Source organism: Hippopotamus amphibius, chromosome 12 (assembly GCF_030028045.1).
Source record: "Hippopotamus amphibius kiboko isolate mHipAmp2 chromosome 12, mHipAmp2.hap2, whole genome shotgun sequence".
Taxonomy (NCBI): Eukaryota; Metazoa; Chordata; class Mammalia; order Artiodactyla; family Hippopotamidae; genus Hippopotamus; species Hippopotamus amphibius.
In genome coordinates, this window is record NC_080197.1 from 30566591 (window position 1) to 30585611 (window position 19021).

Below are 19021 nucleotides of genomic sequence, written 5' to 3' on the forward strand. Positions count from 1 at the left end.
CCCTCACTGCAGCCCCGGGCAGGATAATGCCTCCTGTCCCCTTCACAGATGAGGAGCTGGGAGGGGCCACGGCCACACCTCTCATTGGCTGGCCAGCCTGGTTCAGCGTCCATGTGGTCCTGCTAAGCCCCTGCTTCCCCTGCATTCACCTCTGTGTGTTAACACTTTCTCTGAACTTACTTAAGTTTTCCCGAGGAGCCCACCTAGTAATAGTAGGAAGAGTGAGACGAGTCAGTACTTTTGTTCCTGTGTCCAGACTGGCGGGAAATCACCTGGCAGGTATAAGAAGGTGGACTTTGAACTCAGGCCTAGAATTCCATGTCAGCCCTGCCCCTTAGTCAGAGTCACCTCTGGGAACCTCTGTGTCTCCTCTGTAAGGTGAGGAGGATGACACTGCCCTCCCAGAACGATTTGAAGAATTAAAAAATAATACATGTGATAGTTCTTAACTGTGTCGTGTTTATCATCAGCGATGGTAATCACAGTGATTTTCAGTGTGTATAAATGTTCCTTTTGTAGCCAAGCCCTCTCCTCCTGTGGTTTCGGGCCCCGCCGTGAGGGCCTCACCTGAGCAGACAGTGAGCTTCAACTGCACATCCCACGGCTTCTCCCCCAGAAACATCTCCCTGAAATGGTTCAAAAATGGCAATGAGCTCTCCGCCTCCCAGACCAACGTGGACCCAGAGGGAGACAGCGTTTCCTACAGCATCTCCAGCACAACCAGGGTGCAGCTGGCCCCGGGGGATGTCCACTCCCAGGTCATCTGCGAGGTGGCCCACGTCACCCTGCAGGGGGGCCCTCCTCTCCGTGGGACTGCCAAGCTGTCTGAGACCATCCGAGGTAGATGCCCCTCACATCAGCCCAAGCCCACACTTGCCCCCAAGGCCCCAGCCTGCTCCTCCCCCCGGCTTTTGCTTCAGGCCTTTAATTGCCTGGAATCCTGGCAATACTTCCTGACAGTGCGGCCCAATCACCAGGCTCCTAGATGAGCTGCTCACTCACTACTGTTTTAATGGCAGCTTCCAGGTGGACCCCTGCCATGTGCCAAGCACTGTGCTGCGTAGTTTCCTTTACTTTACCAATAGCATCTCCAATTACTGAGCACCTACCGTAAGCCAGGCCCCTATGTGCCTGGGGATTTCATATATTTTTCTGCAGTTACTGCATTCCAACTACATGCCAGGGGCTGTGCTTGTAGATCACACACATTATTAACCTAATAGGAGCCCAGTCCTTGAGCACCTACTGTGTGCTTTGCAGTGTGCTTAGTGATTTCATTCATATGCAAAGAGTCCCTCAGTGTCTGAGCACCTGCTGCCTGCCTGGCTCTGTCCTGGGTGACTCCCTTGCTGTGCTGGGAGCTGTTATCCAGCCCATCCCCTGTGAGCTGTCTGTTCTATAAGGTCAGAGCTTCTGCCTGTGCTGTTTCAGTTCCACCCACCTTGGAGGTTACCCAGCAACCCACAGCAGGGAACCAAGTGAACATCACCTGCCACGTGAACAAGTTCTACCCTCAGCACCTACAGCTGACCTGGCTGGAGAATGGAAACTTGACCCGAACAGAAACAGCCTCGACCCTCATAGAGAACAAGGACGGGACCTTTAACCGGACGAGCTGGCTCCTGGTGAACTCATCTGCCCACAGGGAGGCCGTGCTGCTCACCTGCCAGGTGGAGCATGACGGGCAGCCGGCGGTCACCAAAAAGTATACCCTGGAGCCCGCTCCTCCCCAGAAGGAACAGGGCACCACCAATAAACCCCCTGGTGAGGCCTCCACTCCAACTCACACAGCTCTTTATCTTTTTTTTTTTAATATTAAAGGTAGTAATTCATACTTATTATAGAACAATCTAAAGGTCAATAGATATAAAATAGAACTTTAAAGTGAGTTCCCTCCCCCAAGTCCCACAGTTCCAAGAGTGACCACTGGCTAGGGTTTGGTATATTCTTTATACAAGGGTGAGTCAAAAATGATCCACACTCTGGCTGTAGAATTTATTTTAATTAACTTTTGGAAAAGACAAATACATCATTTTTTGATATAATCTCCTAGCTTTTCAATACACTTTGTCTGTCAACAGGTTTTCTTATTCCCTCATTAAATAATGTTTTAGGCTGAGCTGTGAGCCAGGAGTGCCCCGCTATCTTCACTTCTTCATCAGAAGTGAATCCAGCTCCTTCTTGATGCGTCACACTTATGCGACCTTCCTTGAGCTTCTCTATCCATTCATACACACTTCTTCACGGCAAAACGCTTTCTCCATGCTGCACACAAAGTCTTCGATAAATAACGGCACCAGGTACACCTTCAGACCACAAAAGATGAATCACTGCATGCTTCTCCTCTTTCATGCAAGTCACAAGTGGGGCATCCATTTTTGCTCGCACCGCAATTACAAATGAACTGATGTAACACGTTCACACCTGCACAGCAGTGACTGGGGAGACAGTAGCCTTGAACGGAAAGCGCTGATAAGACAGTGCGGCCAACAGAAGTTTTAATATAACCAGAGTGCGGGTAATTTTTGACTCACCCTCATAGATCTTTCGACATAAATATCCATGAAAGAAAGAAAGTAGGGAAGGAGGGAGATCGTCCTGTTCATAGCGTCCTGCTTCTTGCTTTCTTTTACTAACAGTTACCTCCCTCCGCCTTGCTCTTTCTTACCTGGGCCTCGTCCCCCTGGCTGCCTTTGCAAGGCTGCCCCACTGGGAGTGGGGTTGGGGGCTTCAGGGTGTCTGTGGCTTATCTCAAGTATGATCAGTGCTGCACTAAGTGTCCTTGCATGTATTCCATTACATGCGCAGCTATTTCCTTGGGACGACTCCCAGAGACCATTTCTAGGCCCACATGCATGCCTGTTTAAGCCGGTGGCGACACTGCCACCCTCCTGGGAGAGTGAAACGTGTCAGGGTGTCATTTTCTCAGCCCCCATCCAGCCTGTTGTGGATGTGTCTCCCTTCTTTCTTCAAAACGGCAGCGCCTAGTTTGCATTTTGGCGCCACCGTGGAATGTTCCATCACCTGTACACGTGTACGTAGCCGACCCTTCGAATGGATTAGAATAGAGGCTGTTTCCTTCCTTCATGAACCCTTCAAGGAAACAGCTCTAAAGAAGCCTCGGGGCCTGTCACGGTGCCCTTCGATGCCCCCATGGCTGGTTTTCACAGGACGAGCCCTGCCCAGGGAGACAGGATGTGTGGACCCACTCTGGCTGTCAGTCTTGCAGGGGCGCTTGGGCAAGTGGGTGCCTGTCTCTGGGCTGCTCCACCTGCTCCTGGCAGTGTTGAAGGAGGTGACCCTTGTGACCCCTGTGCTTTGAGTCTCAGCTGCTAGGACCATAGCTGTCTCAGCCATGGTATCTTCAGGGCTGGGCATGCAGTAGACACTCAAGAAATACTTTCAGAAAGGATGAAAGAGTGAGTTAGCTGGTTGATTGGCTAATTGGTGAGGTAATCCTCAGAGTTATCCAGTGAGGTAGAGAATACTACTGGCCTCTATAACATAAGAGGAAGCCAGTGTGTGAGGGGGTTTAAATGACCTGCTCAAGGTTACACGACGAGGGGCATTGATTTGAACCCACATTTCTGTGGCTCAGAGCCCTGCTCCTGACCGCATGTGGGATCCCCTGCCTGGGCCCGTTCCAGCCACCCCACGCACACACTGTCTGCATGTCAAGTGTCCTGGATTCAGTGCTCCGAGGCCCAGGCCCGGGGCATGGACCAGGGCACAGCCTCGGGGCTCTGCACGTCCAGCGCACTTCCACCACTCCTCGCCACCCCTTCCCCTGCGCTGTGTGATGCCCCAGCTATGATTAGGAGTTCTGGGGAGACCTGGGCCCCCCGGGTGGCCGCTCCGTGGCTCACTCGGATGAGGAGGAACACGTGTCTGTTCCTCCTGCAGCCGGGCGCCTCTGAGGCTGACAGCAGTGTTTCCCTCCTGGCACCTTGGCGTGGTTTTAGCACTGCCCGTGGGTGACCCACGAGGGAAACTGTGTGCAGATCCATGGACGGTGCCCACGTGGCCCGAAACATCTGAGCCAGATGCTCTCAGTTAATGATGCCTGCCTTGTGGTGGAAGAGGGGCAATGGGTTTTCCTTTTCTTTGTTATAAGTGTTCCCACATGAAGCCTCTGTTTTGTGTGGTCCTAGACACACCTGACAACTGGAACAGTATCTTCATCGCGGTGGGCGTGGTGTGTGCGGTGCTGGTGGCCCTGCTGATTGCTGCTCTCTACCTCCTCCGAATCAGACAGAAGAAAGGTGGGTGGATTCCCCACTTCCTCCCCAGGAGTTTGCCCCCGGGCTGTCCTTCCCAGAGGGGGAGGCCTCTGCTTTGGGCTAAACGTAGCTTAAGCCATAAGGACATCCAGTTACTCCCGGTAACAAGAAGTGCAGAGGTATCAGTGCCATGGCCGTACCACCCCTTCTCCCCCCACCCCACCCCACCCCACCCCCACAGCCATCACTGCTGCAGGCCTGGCATCCTCACGGACCACTACCAAGGTGGGAAGCAGGGAGATGCCAGGGTGACAAGACAGGCTCAGGGAAGAAATGGTATTTCCCAAGAGTCCACTGCAGACTTCTGCTCTCCCCTTACCTGTCCAGGTTACATGCCCAGCCCCCTGGCAGGAGGCCAGAAGGGAGTGGGGATAATACCACCACCTACCTCCAGGGCCGTTGGGAGGATTAGAGTGACTGTGGGTACAGTGTTAGGAAGGTGCCTGGCACAAGGCAGGTGCTGAACGAATGTTAACTCCTGTCGTCAGTATTGTACGTGAGCCTGGAGACAGGAGCCGCCTCCCTGGAAAGCTCCCCTCACGGTGGCTAGGTGTGTGGCCTTTGACCACAGCAGGAGGGTAGAAGTTCAGATCCAGGACATCGTCCCCCTGTCTGCACCCTCCTGCGTGCATGTGCACAAGCGTGTGTGTGTGTGTGTGTGTGTGTGTGTAGTTGCTGCTGTGGCCAGGCCTCTGACTCTGGAGTTAGACAAACCAAGCTTCCAGACCCTCGTGATATGCTCTACACAGTCACTTTGGCCTCCACGAGCCTCCGTTTCCTCACCTGTAAAACTAGCCTTGGAGGATAGTTATGAAACAAATCAGCTCATGTGAAGCAGCGGCTCCGACACATTCTCAGACCTAAAAAGTACGTCCTCTTTCCCACTCTTGAAGGAGGCTATATTAAGCCAGTGTTTCTGTAACTTTTTTGGCTGCATGTGATAGAAATATATTTCATGTCTCAACCCAATGCACACACACCCCATCTATAAAATTGGAACTCTGGTATTTTCCTTTTTGTCACATTTTGTACTACATTCTCTTAAAAATGCTGGTTGTGACCCACCGCGTGCCACAGCCTGCAAAGTGCCAAATGCCATCCTGAGCTGCGCTTCTGCACCCGGACCTCCAGGCAGCGCTCGACGGGCATATTGTGCGTCAGACAGGCACCCCTCCTGCACCCCCTCTCCTCTGCCCCCCAACTTCCCCTCCCCCCAGGCTGGCTGGAAGGACTCAGCTCTGAGACACTGCCTGAGCCTCAGGCTTACATCCAGAAGGACTGGCGTCACACACTGCATCTCTGGAATCTAGAAGAGGTTCTAACAGGTGATCTACAGATTCTACCAGGTGGTTTCCCTAACGTCCCTGGAGCCGCCACACAGGAAGGACTCCTCTTTGGATGGGGAAGCAGGATCTGTTGCCCATCCAGGGTGACAAGCCAGCCCTTGGATGAAGCATTTACCATGCCTGTTAGTGAAACCCCAGCCCCCTTTGCGGCCTCACCCCTGGCCACCATGTCAGGCATGGGCACATGCGAGCTCATTACCATGGGCCTGGGCATCAGCGACCCAGGTGGACCTGCTTGTGTGCAGACCACAGCTCTCAGACATGGGCTCTAGTGACAGTGACAACTGACCCTCAGTCAGCTCTTCTGATGTGCCAGGCACCATTCTCACCACAGGCCGAATCCCACTTTACAGATGAGGAAACTGAGGCATGAGAAAGTTATAAAACCCAATTGGGGTCTCACAACTGGGAAGTGCCAAGGCCAGGATTCACACCTGGACAGTGGGTCTCCAGGAACTACATTTCAAACCATGCTGCTCTTCACCTCCACCCTAATGGGACACCCCTTCTCCCTTTTTGTCCCTTGAGGTGTCTGCCACCCTCTACCTCATACTCACACTGAAATAACCTAATTTCAGTTCTACCACTTACCAGTTGTGTGACCTTAGGGAGTCATCCAATGTCCCGTCATTGGACTCCCTGAGATGACTCATGTCCCAGTACTTGGCAGCCCATCAGCCTCCATTCAAATGTTAGATGCTGAGCTGCAGCATCTAACTGGTACCACTCACCTAAAAATCCAATACCTGCCCAGGTACCAAGCATTAATCTGGCACTGAGAATTCTTGCATTGTGGCAGCCTCCAGCCTGTTAAAATGTGGCACAGATCACATTTGCCTGTGCGTGTTGCTTTTGCATTACAATTTTACAGCCAAATGAGAGTCAAGTGGTGACTGAACCCCAGTGGCTTCTCTGTGGGATGCCCCATATCACAGGCTTAAAATCTCTGAACCAGATGGACCCTTTCTTTCCTCCTAAGATCCTTTTTCGGAAAGTGGTGAGATGAAAATGAATGTCCAGCCCAACCCTGTGAATTAGAGCACTGAAATCCAAGCTCAGAGAGGGGAATACCCCCCTCAGGGTCACACAGCAAGTGAGTTGGTGGCAAAAGTGGGACTCACACTTGTTCCCCCACTTAGCAGCTCTGCTAGAACCTGTTCTCTAGCAGGGAAGGGCCCTGATGGGGACCCAGGCTTGCTGTAGGGTTTCAGGTAATGTGTGTGGTGCATGGAAGTGAGGCTCAGCCAGAGGTAAGGCACTTGCCCCTCCCAGGCTGAAGGCCACTTTGGGATCTGACCTTTGGCAGAGATGGGAAAGCAGGAAGGCCCAGCTCACTGGTCTTTTCCTCCATGGAAGATAATGGACCACCCACCCCACTGAGGTAGGCATGGGGTTTCCTGTGGTTTAGAGGTGATTTCAATAATTCCTCCCAGCGTCCCTGGAGGTAAACCTCTGTCTCCCCCTCTGCATACACACACACACGAAGTTACATGAGAAAGGTGTGTTTCTAGGTTAAGTAACTGGCTTTTGTTTCTTCTCTCTTTCAGCCAAGGGCTCCACTTCTTCTACAAGGTAAGTGCATCACTGGCTTAGGGTGCTTTTGCAGTTATTTGATTGTTTGCCCCCAAAACTGCGAAGCGTAACCTGCACCACTGACCCTCATTCCTGTGCCAGTCAACCTATTTCTTTCCTTTGTAAGCTCCTCTCACCAGGTCCATCTTTAATTACTGTCTCAAATGAGGGGATTTAAGGGATTTCTGCACACAGAGGCACTGGTTTCCATAGACAGTGAGACACTTATCAGTTCCCATCTGGCCTATGGCAGAAACCTCCTGCACACACCGGCCCCAAATCCAAATTGTATACTTTGCTCTTTCCTTCGTTCATTAAATATTTATTGAGCACTTTGGCACAGGCAGCCCTGGCAGTGCTGGTGTGGGTAGGATAGAAACATCTGTGCCCTCCTGAAGCCTACAGCCTGGTCGGAGGCTAAAGTGATGACATTACATCACAGACGGTACGTTAGTTTGTTGCTTCGTGTTTTCTGTGATTTTTGCTGAGTTCCTACTGTGCGCCAGCTCTGCTCTGAGCACTCAGGATACAGCAGTGAACAAGAGTCAGTCTGGGCCTTCAAGAGGCTCAGACGCCAGTGAGAGAAGCAGGCAGTAAGCGAGGAGGTGAAACAATATGTAATGTCCCGTCAGGTGGTGACAAATCAAAAACAGCAAGGGGATGGAGATGGGGGAGGAGGGCCAGGTGGGGGTGGGGGGGGCAGGGCAAGGGGGGCAGAGCCTCTGAAGAGGGGATATGAGCAGGGACCTGGAGCTGGGGAGCTGTAAGGGGGCACATGCTTGGCGAGAGAGCAGGCGAGGTGAAGGCTCGAGGTGGGCAGTGCCAGGCGGTCGGGGGAGGCCAGCAGTTGGGCAGAAGGAGCGAGGGGATGGGAAGGAATGAGGTGAGGAGGTGCAGGCCCACAGTCTCTTAGCTGAAGCCCATGCAGCAGATGGGTTACTAATCCAGACTTTGCAGCTTTGGGAGAGGCCCCCGATAATCACCCCAGCAGAGCAGAGGCAGCACCCCGTCTACTACATGAATGTACCTGTGTGGAAACATGAACATCCACACTAAGGATGATAAATACAGACTATAAATAGCTTCATGTTGATTCAGGACAGGTTTTGCCAGCAATGGGTTTTGCAAATCTTTTGATTTTTTTAGAGCCTTGTGGATTTCAGAATTGCAAAGCAGTACTAAGGATCTGGAGTGGAAGTCAATGGTCTAGGGCCTGTGGCTGTTAGAACTCGGGATTTTACTCCCAGTTGGATGAGGAGGCATAGGAGGGAGATGATCTGACTTTGTTTTAAAAGTATCACTCTGACCACCGTGTGGGGACCAAGCTAAAGGAGGTGAGGGTGGAGGCACAGAGGCCAGAGAGGAGGCTGCTGCAGTGGTCCAAGCAGATGGTGGTGGCCTGGACCAGGGTGATGGGATAGGCTTAGAAATGGTCAGAGTCTGGATATATTTTGGAGGTAGAGCCAAGAGGACTTGCTGATGGATTGTAGGGTCAAGGACAGTCCCAAGGTTGGGGGCATGAGGGTGCTGTGTCCTGTGTTGGGGGGCCCCAAATGATAGGTGTAGTGGGGAAATACTAGGCACTGCGGTTGCACACAGCAGGGGCATCTAACCTGTCTGAGGGGCCCTGGGAAGCACTGTGTGTCCCTCCTACCCCACAGTGGGAGTCCGTGGTACCCTTGGGAGAAAGCCTTGCTTTCTGTTCTGACCTCCACAGGTGGCTTCTGCTCTGAGCCCTGGCCAACCTCCCAGCCTCCCCATCCCTGAACACGCAGAGCCACCACTCCAGCAAAACCAGGCTTCTCACTGCTCCCAGGGAATCATGTTTCCTGTTGCCAGGCCTTCACCCATCACACTTCCCACACCAAGTACACTCTTTCTCAAGGACAAGGCTTGGCTGCCATCCTTCGCCTAAAACCCTTCAGTGGCTCCCTGTGGCCCTCAAGATAGCCCAGATGCCCTCCTGGGGCCCTCAAGCCCCTCGTGGTCCAGCCCTGCTGACGTGGACATTTTCACTTCCAGCCTGGCCTTGGACTCACATTCCGTGGCTGGGCCAGTGCTGCCCCCCTTCACCTCCTTTCTCATGGTGCATCCTCGCTCTCCTCGCCCTTGTACACTGGCCTCTCTCCCTGAGATGTGCTCTGCACCCCTGCTTCTGAACCACCCAGGGTCTGCACAACTCCAGGGGGTGGCAGTCATGGCAGGCTCTGAACAGCACCCCAGAACTGTGCGACATGGAAGCTAGCGTGGGCACCCCTCCTTTTACCTGGTTACCTCCTGCTCTTCCTTCTGGGCTCAGCAAGGGCATTACCTCCTCCCGGGACAGAGGCCCGTCCTGGGAGTTCTCCTGGTGCCCCTGCATTGACACCCCAGTGTGTTCAAGCTGTCTCTGCGCTGTTCCCTTAGTATAACCCATCCTTCTTGAAGGCAGGGACTACTTCCCTCACATTCACTGCTAATTGCTGCAGAACTTGGCACCAGGCCCAGAATGGACTAGGTGTTCAGTAAAGTTTTGTTGAATGAACAAATGAATGAATCATTAAATCAGTCAATCAATCAATCAATGCCATCCCAAACCACCACAGCAGTCCCCTATCTCTAACTTCCTGAATCCCTAAAACTCTCCCTGTCAGTGGCTTCACAGCCCCAAATATGGAAGGATTTCTCTTTTTTTTGTTGTTCTATTTTTATTGTTGTCATTTATTTTTTACGTGTCTCATCTCCCCAATTAGACAGTACATTTCTGGAAGAAAAGGGCTGTGCCAATAACAGTAATGACAGCAGCATCAGCGGCTAACATTTACTGAGCGCTCACTGTGTTCCAGGCACAGATCTGATTTTACCTGCATTAGTCTATGGGTGATTTAATTATCATAAAAGTCCAGTGATTTACTATTAGCCCAGTTTCATTCAACAGAGGTTCTCAAACTTGAATGTGTATCAGAATCCCCTGAAGGGCCTGTTAAAGTGCAGTTTACTGGCCTCACCCCCTGAGTTTCCTGTTGTGGAATTTGTATTTCTATCAAGTTTTCAGGTGCTGCTGATGCTGCTGTTTCTGAGCCAGGCTTTGAGAGCGAGCCCCTGCTCTAGAAGCTTATTATCGTCCCTATGCATGGTTGAGGAAGCTGAGGCTCAGAGACGTCGTGTGACCTTCCCAAGGTCCCGCAGCCAGCAAGTGCTGAACCGCGCGTCAACCCAGATTTCCCTGACACTGAAGCTGAAGCTCTTCGTCACTGTTCCAGTGCCTCTTGCTGCCTGTTTCTTCTTCCCCAGAGAAGCCAACCATTTTCTGCCTGTTTTTTATTTTTCTAGCATCAGCCTACCGAGGGAGCCGTGAGAGCACTTGCGCCCTTTCATCTCTCTAAACCAAAGCGATAGCTAGCGAGCGGTAATGGTGCTTTCCCGTGAAGCTGCCAGCTTCAGCTAGGCTGGCTGGGATCAGACGCTTTCCAGAGGACGCTGGCATGGATAACAACCCAGCAGCCTGGGAAGAGGCGGGGGCAGGGGGGTGCCACCACTTTGAGCTCAAAGGGCCCATCAGGTTGCAGGGCCAGTGGGGGGATTGGCTATTTCTAACTCCCTGGGTTAGGGACGTCCAGGAGAACATTGTAATCTTCCCCAGCTCAGAGGAGAGAAAAATGTGGCTCTGCTCCCTTAATTGGGCACTGGGGTTCATTCGGTCAGCCATTTGTTCACTTGTCAGACATTCACTGCGTTTATTCTTGGAATATTTAAGGCTTCCCTGACTCTTTCATTTATTCATCTGGATTGAGCACCAGGCCTTAAGCTGGGGTGTTGCAAAGAGGAGCAAAAAAGATGCTAGCCCTGGTGTCGTGGCACTTTTGATCCGACGGGAGAGGTGTTCATTCATTCATTCATTCAGTGAGCAAATGTCTCTGGTGGGCTAATGATATACCAACCCATTACTAGGTGTCAGGGCTCTGGTGGTGAACGACATGGGCCTAGTCCCTGCCCACGTGGAGCTTGTGGTCCACAGGGTGGCACATTGCCAAACAAGCTAGGAGGTTAATACACGATATGCTGCAGGCACTGACTAAATAACACTAAGTAAGTACAGAGCAGAGGTGGGGGGTGGGGGAAGTGTGGTGGGCTGTCAGGGAAGACCACCTAAGGAAGAGACATTTAGAAGACAGCTGAGGGGCGAGAAGGCTCTAGCCATGGGAACATCGGGGGCGAGAGTGGACCAGGCAGAGGGAATGGCCAGTGCCAAGATGCTGAGGCAGCAGCAGCTAGATGTGTTCATGGACCGCAGAGGCGGCGAGGGCACCAGAAAGTGAGCGATGGGGAGATGGAGGACTAGAACATTTGGCGGGGGCACATCATGCGGGCCAGGCAGCCAGGATGCAGAGATGAATTTCACTGTGTGGTAGGAAGGAGTTGAGGGTTTTAAGCAGAAAAATGATATGACATCACTTATGTATTTTACATGTGGAGAGTGGAGTGCAGGGGCGGAGTGGGGCAGGAATAGAGCAGAGACTCCAAGGAGGAAGCTCCTCAGGAACTTAAAACTTGGCTGGTGGATGGTGGAGGGTTTGTAATGTGTTTTGGAGGCAGAGTCGACAAGTCTTGCGTGGATTAGACAGGCTTGTAAAGCAGGAGGGAGGAGAATTGGGGGTGATTCCCTTAGCCGAGCACAGGGTTGAGTAACAGCAGTGCCGTTCACTGAGATAGAAGAGACCAGAGGAGAGACAGACATGAAAAAAATGGATAACTGCTTCCAGTCTGTAATAATTGCTCTGAGAGAGGAGCCCATTGTTCTTAGAATGGAGTTTGGGATTCAGTGCAGGTTTCCCTGAGAAAGGACTATTTGAAACAGCTCTGCGGGAAGAGAAGGAGTGAATCAGATGAGGAGGCAAGGACGCATGAGTGTGCAAAGGCCCTGGGGCAGTCTGATTGGCATTCATTCCAAGTCACTTTTGAGCACCCATACCCATGTGGTGAGGAAGTATGACAGGCAGACAGACACACAAACCAGATGGGAAGCTATGCAAGGAGTTTGAAATTGTCACAGAGGGGCAGCCCAGCCAGCCCAGCACTGTCAGAAGCCTCCCCCAGGAGGTGTCAACATCGTTGAGTCTTGGAGGATAAACAAAGGTTAACCAAGAGGAAAAGTGGTTGAGGGGGTCCTTCAAGACTGTTGTTGACCTTAAATTGTGTCTCACCGAGTAGCCCTTGAGAAATATTGGGTGGGTAGATAAGTGGGTGAATGAGGGTGAGGGAGTGAATGAGCTCTGGGGTGGGGTGGGGTCAGCCAGGGCCAGACTGCACAGGGCTTACGAGCAGGGCGAGGTGTTGGACTTGAACCAGAGGCAGCCAGGAGCCGGACTGGTTGGAAGCAGGAGGTGTATGGAGCCGAGTGAATGACCTTCCTCTCCAGACAGTGTCCCTGCTCCTGGAGGGCCATTGCTGTGGCCACATGGGGCCCATCCTGCCCCAGAACTGCTGTCCGAGCCAAGCGCTCCTGCCAAATCCATTAATAACCCCACTGCCAAGCCCCATTGCTCATTTCTGACATGATCCAGGCTAACATCCCCAGAGTGGCCAGCCTGAGAATTCACACAACTCCTGCAGGACCAGTGGCTCTGGTTTGCTCACCACCTTGACTGTGACCTGCAGTGAGCCAAGCCACAGCCTCCGATTACAGAATCAAGTGCATGAACGGCTTCTTTGATTAACCAGAACACTTGGTCCTTCTCTTTTCCTTTCTTAATGGTGAGGCTTAGATGTGTATGCTACAGAACATTTGGAAAACACGGAAAACTAAAAAGAAGAAAAAATACCACCCAAAGACCACCCCTGTTAGCATTTTACTATGTTTCCTTCCAGAGTTATCAATACATTTTTCATAATTGAGATCATTCCACAGAGAATTTTGCTTTTATACTTATCATTTTAATGTAATCATTTGTAATTAAAAAAAAAAAACCTCCTCATAAATCTTTTAAGTCTTTATCTACAAATCTATCCTAATTTCCTTAACCAGTTCCAGTTGGTGGAGCTGTGAGGTGTAAACCTCCCTCCCCCATCTCATTCTGTGGTAAATGCCTCTGCGCATAAAACTTTTTCTATATTTTGAATTCCACCCCCCCCCCCCAAATGTGCAATTATGAGTCAAAAGATGAGGACACCTTCCAAGCTCTTGACTTTGCCCAGCTGCTTCCAGAAAGCGTTGTGCCGGTCGGCCCCTCCCACCAGCAGTATGTGAACCTGCCAGTTTCACCACACCTTCCCTAGCACCGAGTATTATAATTTTTAAAGATCATTGATGATAAAGTAGGTTAAACAAACAAACAAACAAAAGGTAGTGCATTGCTGAAAAGCCCTTTGGTCCAAACATGTGGTAAGCTGTTGTGTTTCTGCAGGGAATCACTCATCCATGTCCTCCACCCACATAGGAAGTGGAACCTAATTGTTATTCTTATCCATTTGCATGAGCACTGGAGATAGTGAGGGTATTTTTATCTGTGCATCTCTTTCCTTTTTAGGTTGCATGAGCCTGAGAAGAACACCAGAGAAGCAACCCAGGTACAGTCCTTGGTGAGGTGCCCTCCCTGGGAAACTCGGTGGTGTGGTTTCCTTGCATCAACAGGAGCTGCAGATCTTATTCTAAATTAAGACTCCTTCGCTAGGGAGGGTGGGTGCCAGGGGTGGAGTACCCTTACATTCCTGGGTGCCCCCCTTCCTCTACTCCAGCCTGGAGAGTCAGTCCCAGCCTCTCTGACTCAGTGCCAATCACTGCACAGCTTGGAAGGGCACCGTTCACCATGTGTTCCGTGTAAACGGTGCCTCTGGAGTCGGGCTTCGCGTTCATCCCACTGTCCAGCCTCCGTGCGTGTGCCCAGCCAGTCCTTCCCCCGGGAGCACCCCTGTAGCCCTGTGCCTCTCACACGGGGTAACACACAGCGCTGCACTGCCTTTGCCGACGGGAAGACCCTGTGTCATTGCAAGGGCAAGGGCACACTCCCTCGAGCGGGTGATTTCACCCCAGCGTCACGCAGGAGATTTCGCAGGCACCATGGTTGGCCTGTTTCCAAGAACTCTGGCCCTGTCAGCACCGGCTGATGCTCTCAGATCTTGGAGGCAGAGGGCTCCTCTGCGCCTTGTAAGGAGACAGGCCCTGCCCTGAACCCAGAATGAGAACATGCCAGCTGTCCTTGACATTTCCCTGGCAGTTGTCATCGTTGTAGCTGTAATCTGTTGAAGAGAGTCAAGGCTGATAAGAGGCACAGTGTTTCTAAGCCAGAACTCTGTGCCCAATCACAAATCACCCCCCGCCCCCACCTCCAGTGGCCCTGGGCATGAGCTCAGGTGGTGATTAGAGATATAAGACAATTTCCAATCATGAAACAGGAAGGCCTTCTCCCCAGTCATTTTACTTTCAAAGTCAAAGTTCTTTCTGGAACTTTCCAGGGAAAGAATGATGGCAAAAAGAGCTGGTCACTGAAACCTGTACAGAATTCACGGTTCTTCGGGACTTACTGAGCACCTGCTATGTGCCAGGCCCTGGGCAGTGAGCAAGGCTCTTGTGGAGCTTGCAGCCCTGTGACTAAGGACTCCCAGTGCCGGGGCCAGCCATTGCTGTTGGTGTGGGTTTCCCAGAGAGCAGTGAGCGTGCAGCGTTCAGGACAGGGGCCACGTGGTCAAACCACAGCTTTAGAGACCAGCAGACCTTGGCTCTTTTCTAGCTGTGTGACTTTGACCCAGTTATTTAACTTCCCTGGCTCTCAGATTCTTCACCGTAAAATAGAGTAAATAATTCCTACCAAGCAGGGCTGTGATAGGGCCTAAATTGGGTGATCCGCGTGGGAGCAGGGCACCTGTCAGTCGTCGGCGACTGAGGTTATTATCGTGCATCAGGTGGGATCATGGGTGTTGGTAGCTCCCCTCCACTCCTACAGCACAGCTGCCAGGCACAGAGGGAGCAAAGTGTGTCATTCATGATGGGTCACTTCAAGGCGGCGGTTGTGGGTAATAAGACAAGCACATGGGAGGAGCTCAGGTTTGCCAGGTGGTAGATGATGGCTGACACGTGCTAAACACACGTGCACTTGGCATAAGCCAGATTCCATGCTAAGCTTTACCTGGACCATCTCATCGGATCCTGTCGGTGACCCTGGCAATAGATATTATTATTAGACCCACTTTACAGTTGGGGAAACCAAGGCCCAGAGAGGCTAAATGAACTGCCCAGTCCCTCAGCCAGAGAGAGCAGAACCAGGATTCACGCTCCGACTTCTGCCTACAGAACCTTTACCTCCTGTTACCTGCTGGCCTCATTCTCACACACCCCTGTCTTCTGTCCCCCAGTCCCCAGCTTCACCCTAAGTGGGGCTGAGGTTGTTGCCATCCGTTTATCCACCCACCACTCATTCCTTCATTCATTTAACCTCGATTGGGCTGCTTCTGTGCCAGCCTTGGTTTCTGCATCTTAACAAATGCCTAGTGAATACTTGGTGAATAAATGAGTAAATAAATGAATGTCCGCATCCCCTGGGGGATCAAAATCTACTCAGACCCCCAAACAGGCACAGTCCCAGGTGGCAGGTGCTGTGATGGAGGAGCACAGAGACAGAGCCCTGGACCCAGCTGTGAGTAGGGTCCTAGGATGAAATTGACAGGGGGGGATTGGGTTTCATTTCAAGGAGAAGGAGGGCCACTCAAGGCAGAGGAAAGAGCATCAGGAAAGGCAGGCAGGAGCTGCAGGAGGGGGTGATATTGAAGCAGGGCCATGACGTGACTACACTGGCTTTTAGGGAGAGCCTTCAGGCCATGTGAGGAGGAGGCTGATTGGAAGGGCCAGGCTGGAGACAGGTGACCTCAGCCGGAGAATAGGGGGCATGAATTAGGGCTGAGCCAGCGGAGGCCCAGAGAAGACAGAAGCATCCAGACTTGGTACCAATGGTGAGTGAATGGCTGGAGCCTCCAGAATGACCTTCTCCGTCTCGTTTAGATCCAGGACAACAACGACATCACGTACGCAGACCTGAACCTGCCCAAGGGAAAGAAGTCCACCCCCAAGGCCAACGAGCCCAACAACCACACAGAGTATGCCAGCATTCAGGCCCGCCCACCACCTGTGTCCGAGGACACCCTCACCTACGCCGACCTGGACATGGTCCACCTCAACCGGACCCCCAAGCAGCCAGCCCCCAAGCCTGAGCCATCCTACTCAGAGTATGCCAGTGTCCAGGTCCAGAGGAAGTGAACAGGGTTGTGGCCGTCTCTAGGGTCTGCCCCCATGAGCCTTCCTGTCCCACGTGGGGCAGCTGTGATGAGAACAGCCAGCCCAGTTCCTGGAGGGCCGGGGTGGAACGGGACCCAAGAGTGAGGGTAGCTCTTCTCTCCCCAGCCCAGCTGGCTCTCCAGCATTCCCAGGGTGGCCGTGGGCCCTCCACATGGCCGCACATGGAGGCTTGTGTTGCCAGACCAGGAAGGGAGCTGACCTGGGAACTGGTCAGAGCCACCGGGGGTGCAAGAACTCTCACACCTCTGTCCATCAACTGCGGGCCTTGGTCATGGTCTTAGAGACCCCTGACTGCCTCCTTGATGCTCTGCAGCCTGATCTTCCAGAGTGAGGAGGGAGAAAACTCACCTCCTCCTCCCAGCACCACCTACCTGGGGCTTTGGGGAAAGTTTTCCCTTTAGATCATACTGCCCATCTGTGGAGGAGCTGGACCCGCATCCCGAGACTTGGTGCGGTAGCTGCCAGCAGTCCTGACTCCCCTCCCTGCACTGACCAGCCACAAACCCCGGGGAGGAGAGGACCCTCTGAGGAACTCCTCCACCACCAAGGACCGAGGGACCAAACGCCCCTCCTCCTCACGGCCCTAGAGACCTGGAGGACCTGTCATCCCAGCTGTGACACTCCACGTGACCCCATCTCTCCTTTCCAGACCTGAGCTCGCTTCTTCCAGCAAGCACTAACTCACAACATCTCGCTGTGGACGCCTGTAAATTATTGAGAAATGTGAAATGTGCAATCTTGAAACTGAGGTGTTAGAAAATTTGATCTGTGGTGTTTTGTTCTGTTTTTTTTTCTTAAAACAACAGCAGCGTTATCCTGGCTCTTTGTCATGTGTTGAAGTGCGTGGTTGGGTCTTGCGCAGTCTAAGGTTGAATGGTCAGTTGTCCCGGAGGGATTCTTTTATAGCGGAAACAGTTCCTCCCAGTCCCAGAGCCCTGAGGGTGGGGAAGAAGGTTCCAGATTGGCTGCTCAATGGAGACACTTAGCCTTCTCTCCACGAGGATGGTACTTCTGCCCTCCAAGCCCCCAGCGTGCTAAGTCTGAACCTGCCCGTGCTTCTCTAGTCTGCCTCCTTCTCCATGCGGTCTGGCCAAGAGCTAATGCCTCAGTTTGCTCACCTGTAAAGAGGGGAGAGGAAAGATGCCATCCCTCCCCTCAATCTCTCACAAGCACTTTAGGGCCATGCAGGGTAGGAAGCTGTGCCTGGCATTTTTCCCCATTCCAGTTCTCTGAGCTGATCTCTGAAGCTGGAATCTTCCATTTCTGCTCCCAAACCCTTTCGGGATCAAACTGGAATAAATCAAAGACAGCCAGAAGGACTGGGCATCTGTGAAGCCAGGAATGACCCACCTTCTGTCTCAGGAGGTTGGGCAGAGGCCGTGACCCCGTTACCCTCAGACCCCCCCACCCTTCCAATTCAGTGTGGAGGCCTGGGTGGGCCCACGGCAAGCAGATGTTGCAAGCCCTGTTTATTCGGTCTTCACATGGAACTGATCAGCTCTCAGAGCTGAGTTGCTAATCTCCACTGCCCCCTGGGTCCAGCCATTTGATGCCGAAGGGATTCCTGGCTCAGGCTGTCAGAGCCACAATCTCAGCCATCCTGCCCATCAGCAGGTCCTCCAGGTGGAACTCTGGGAGCCCAGTGCAGACCCAGCTCTCTGGGGACAGTGATTTGTTTTACCTGATGGCTTCCAGGAACTGGCAGAGCCAACAGGCCATGTGGGCAGCTTTGGCCCCACGAGCCAGAGTTTCTCTGTGGCATCTGGGAGCACAGTGGCCCAGCCGCCTGGCTCGAGCTGTTTCCAAATTCCAAAAGGTTGGCTTGTAAACTTCGGTCTCTCCCTCTTCTGCCCAGAGAGAGCACACGTGTGTGAGCACTTGCACGCACACGCACAGAATTTTAAAATAATGTTTTATTGGTGCCATTTTAATTTTATTTTATTTCGAATTTTGGAAGGGGAGTAAGGAATGAGGCCAAGGAAGTCACGTAGTTTAGCTTCAGCCCAGCAGCCTGGAGAGTCCCATACCTTGTGTATCGAACCCCAGGAAAAGGAAGCAGTCGAAACAACAATACGGAAGGAGCATGGTTTTGGGAGTTTATTTTCAGACTGCGGGGAAGGAAACAGGCCCCATTTTGTATATAGTTGCAACTTAAACTTTTTGGCTTGCAAAATATTTTTGTAATAAAGATTTCTGGGTAACAACGGCCCCTCTGGGTGTTGCGTGTCCTTGTGTCTGTGAGTTTTTCCCCTCCCCCGCGAGCCTGGGAGAAGATCACGTGCGCCCCAGGGCTTGGAAGCGACCTTGGCGTCTGGTCCTCTTTCTTGGGTTTTATAGACACAAATACTTTGTGGGAGTCAGGGTAAGGCAGCCCAAAACACCTGCTTGAGCAGAATTCCGACAGAAAAGCCAGTTTGAATCCCAGCTCTGCCACTTTGTAGTTGCAGGAACAAACCCTTCACCTTTTGGAGGCACAGGCTGGCCATCGGCACAGTGGGGACAGTAATACCCCCTCTAGGGTTAGTGCAGGGATTAGAGGGGTCAGAGTTGCCAAGCCC

General features: G+C 52.4%; 1 protein-coding gene across 4 annotated transcripts in view; it reads left to right on the forward strand.

The window, feature by feature from the left end:
• The window catches only part of LOC130833060 (tyrosine-protein phosphatase non-receptor type substrate 1-like), a 44265-nt gene extending 25593 nt beyond the window's left edge, over positions 1 to 18672 (forward strand). For all 4 annotated transcript variants that reach the window (XM_057702261.1, XM_057702263.1, XM_057702260.1 and 1 more), the window contains 6 exons: positions 520 to 840; positions 1432 to 1764; positions 4152 to 4262; positions 7174 to 7198; positions 13705 to 13744; positions 16170 to 18672. In XM_057702261.1, coding sequence (XP_057558244.1) covers positions 520 to 840; positions 1432 to 1764; positions 4152 to 4262; positions 7174 to 7198; positions 13705 to 13744; positions 16170 to 16424 — 1085 coding nt within the window. In that variant the 3' untranslated portion in view covers positions 16425 to 18672. The remainder of the gene's footprint in view (positions 1 to 519; positions 841 to 1431; positions 1765 to 4151; positions 4263 to 7173; positions 7199 to 13704; positions 13745 to 16169) is intronic.
• The last annotated feature ends 349 nt before the right edge of the window (positions 18673 to 19021 follow it).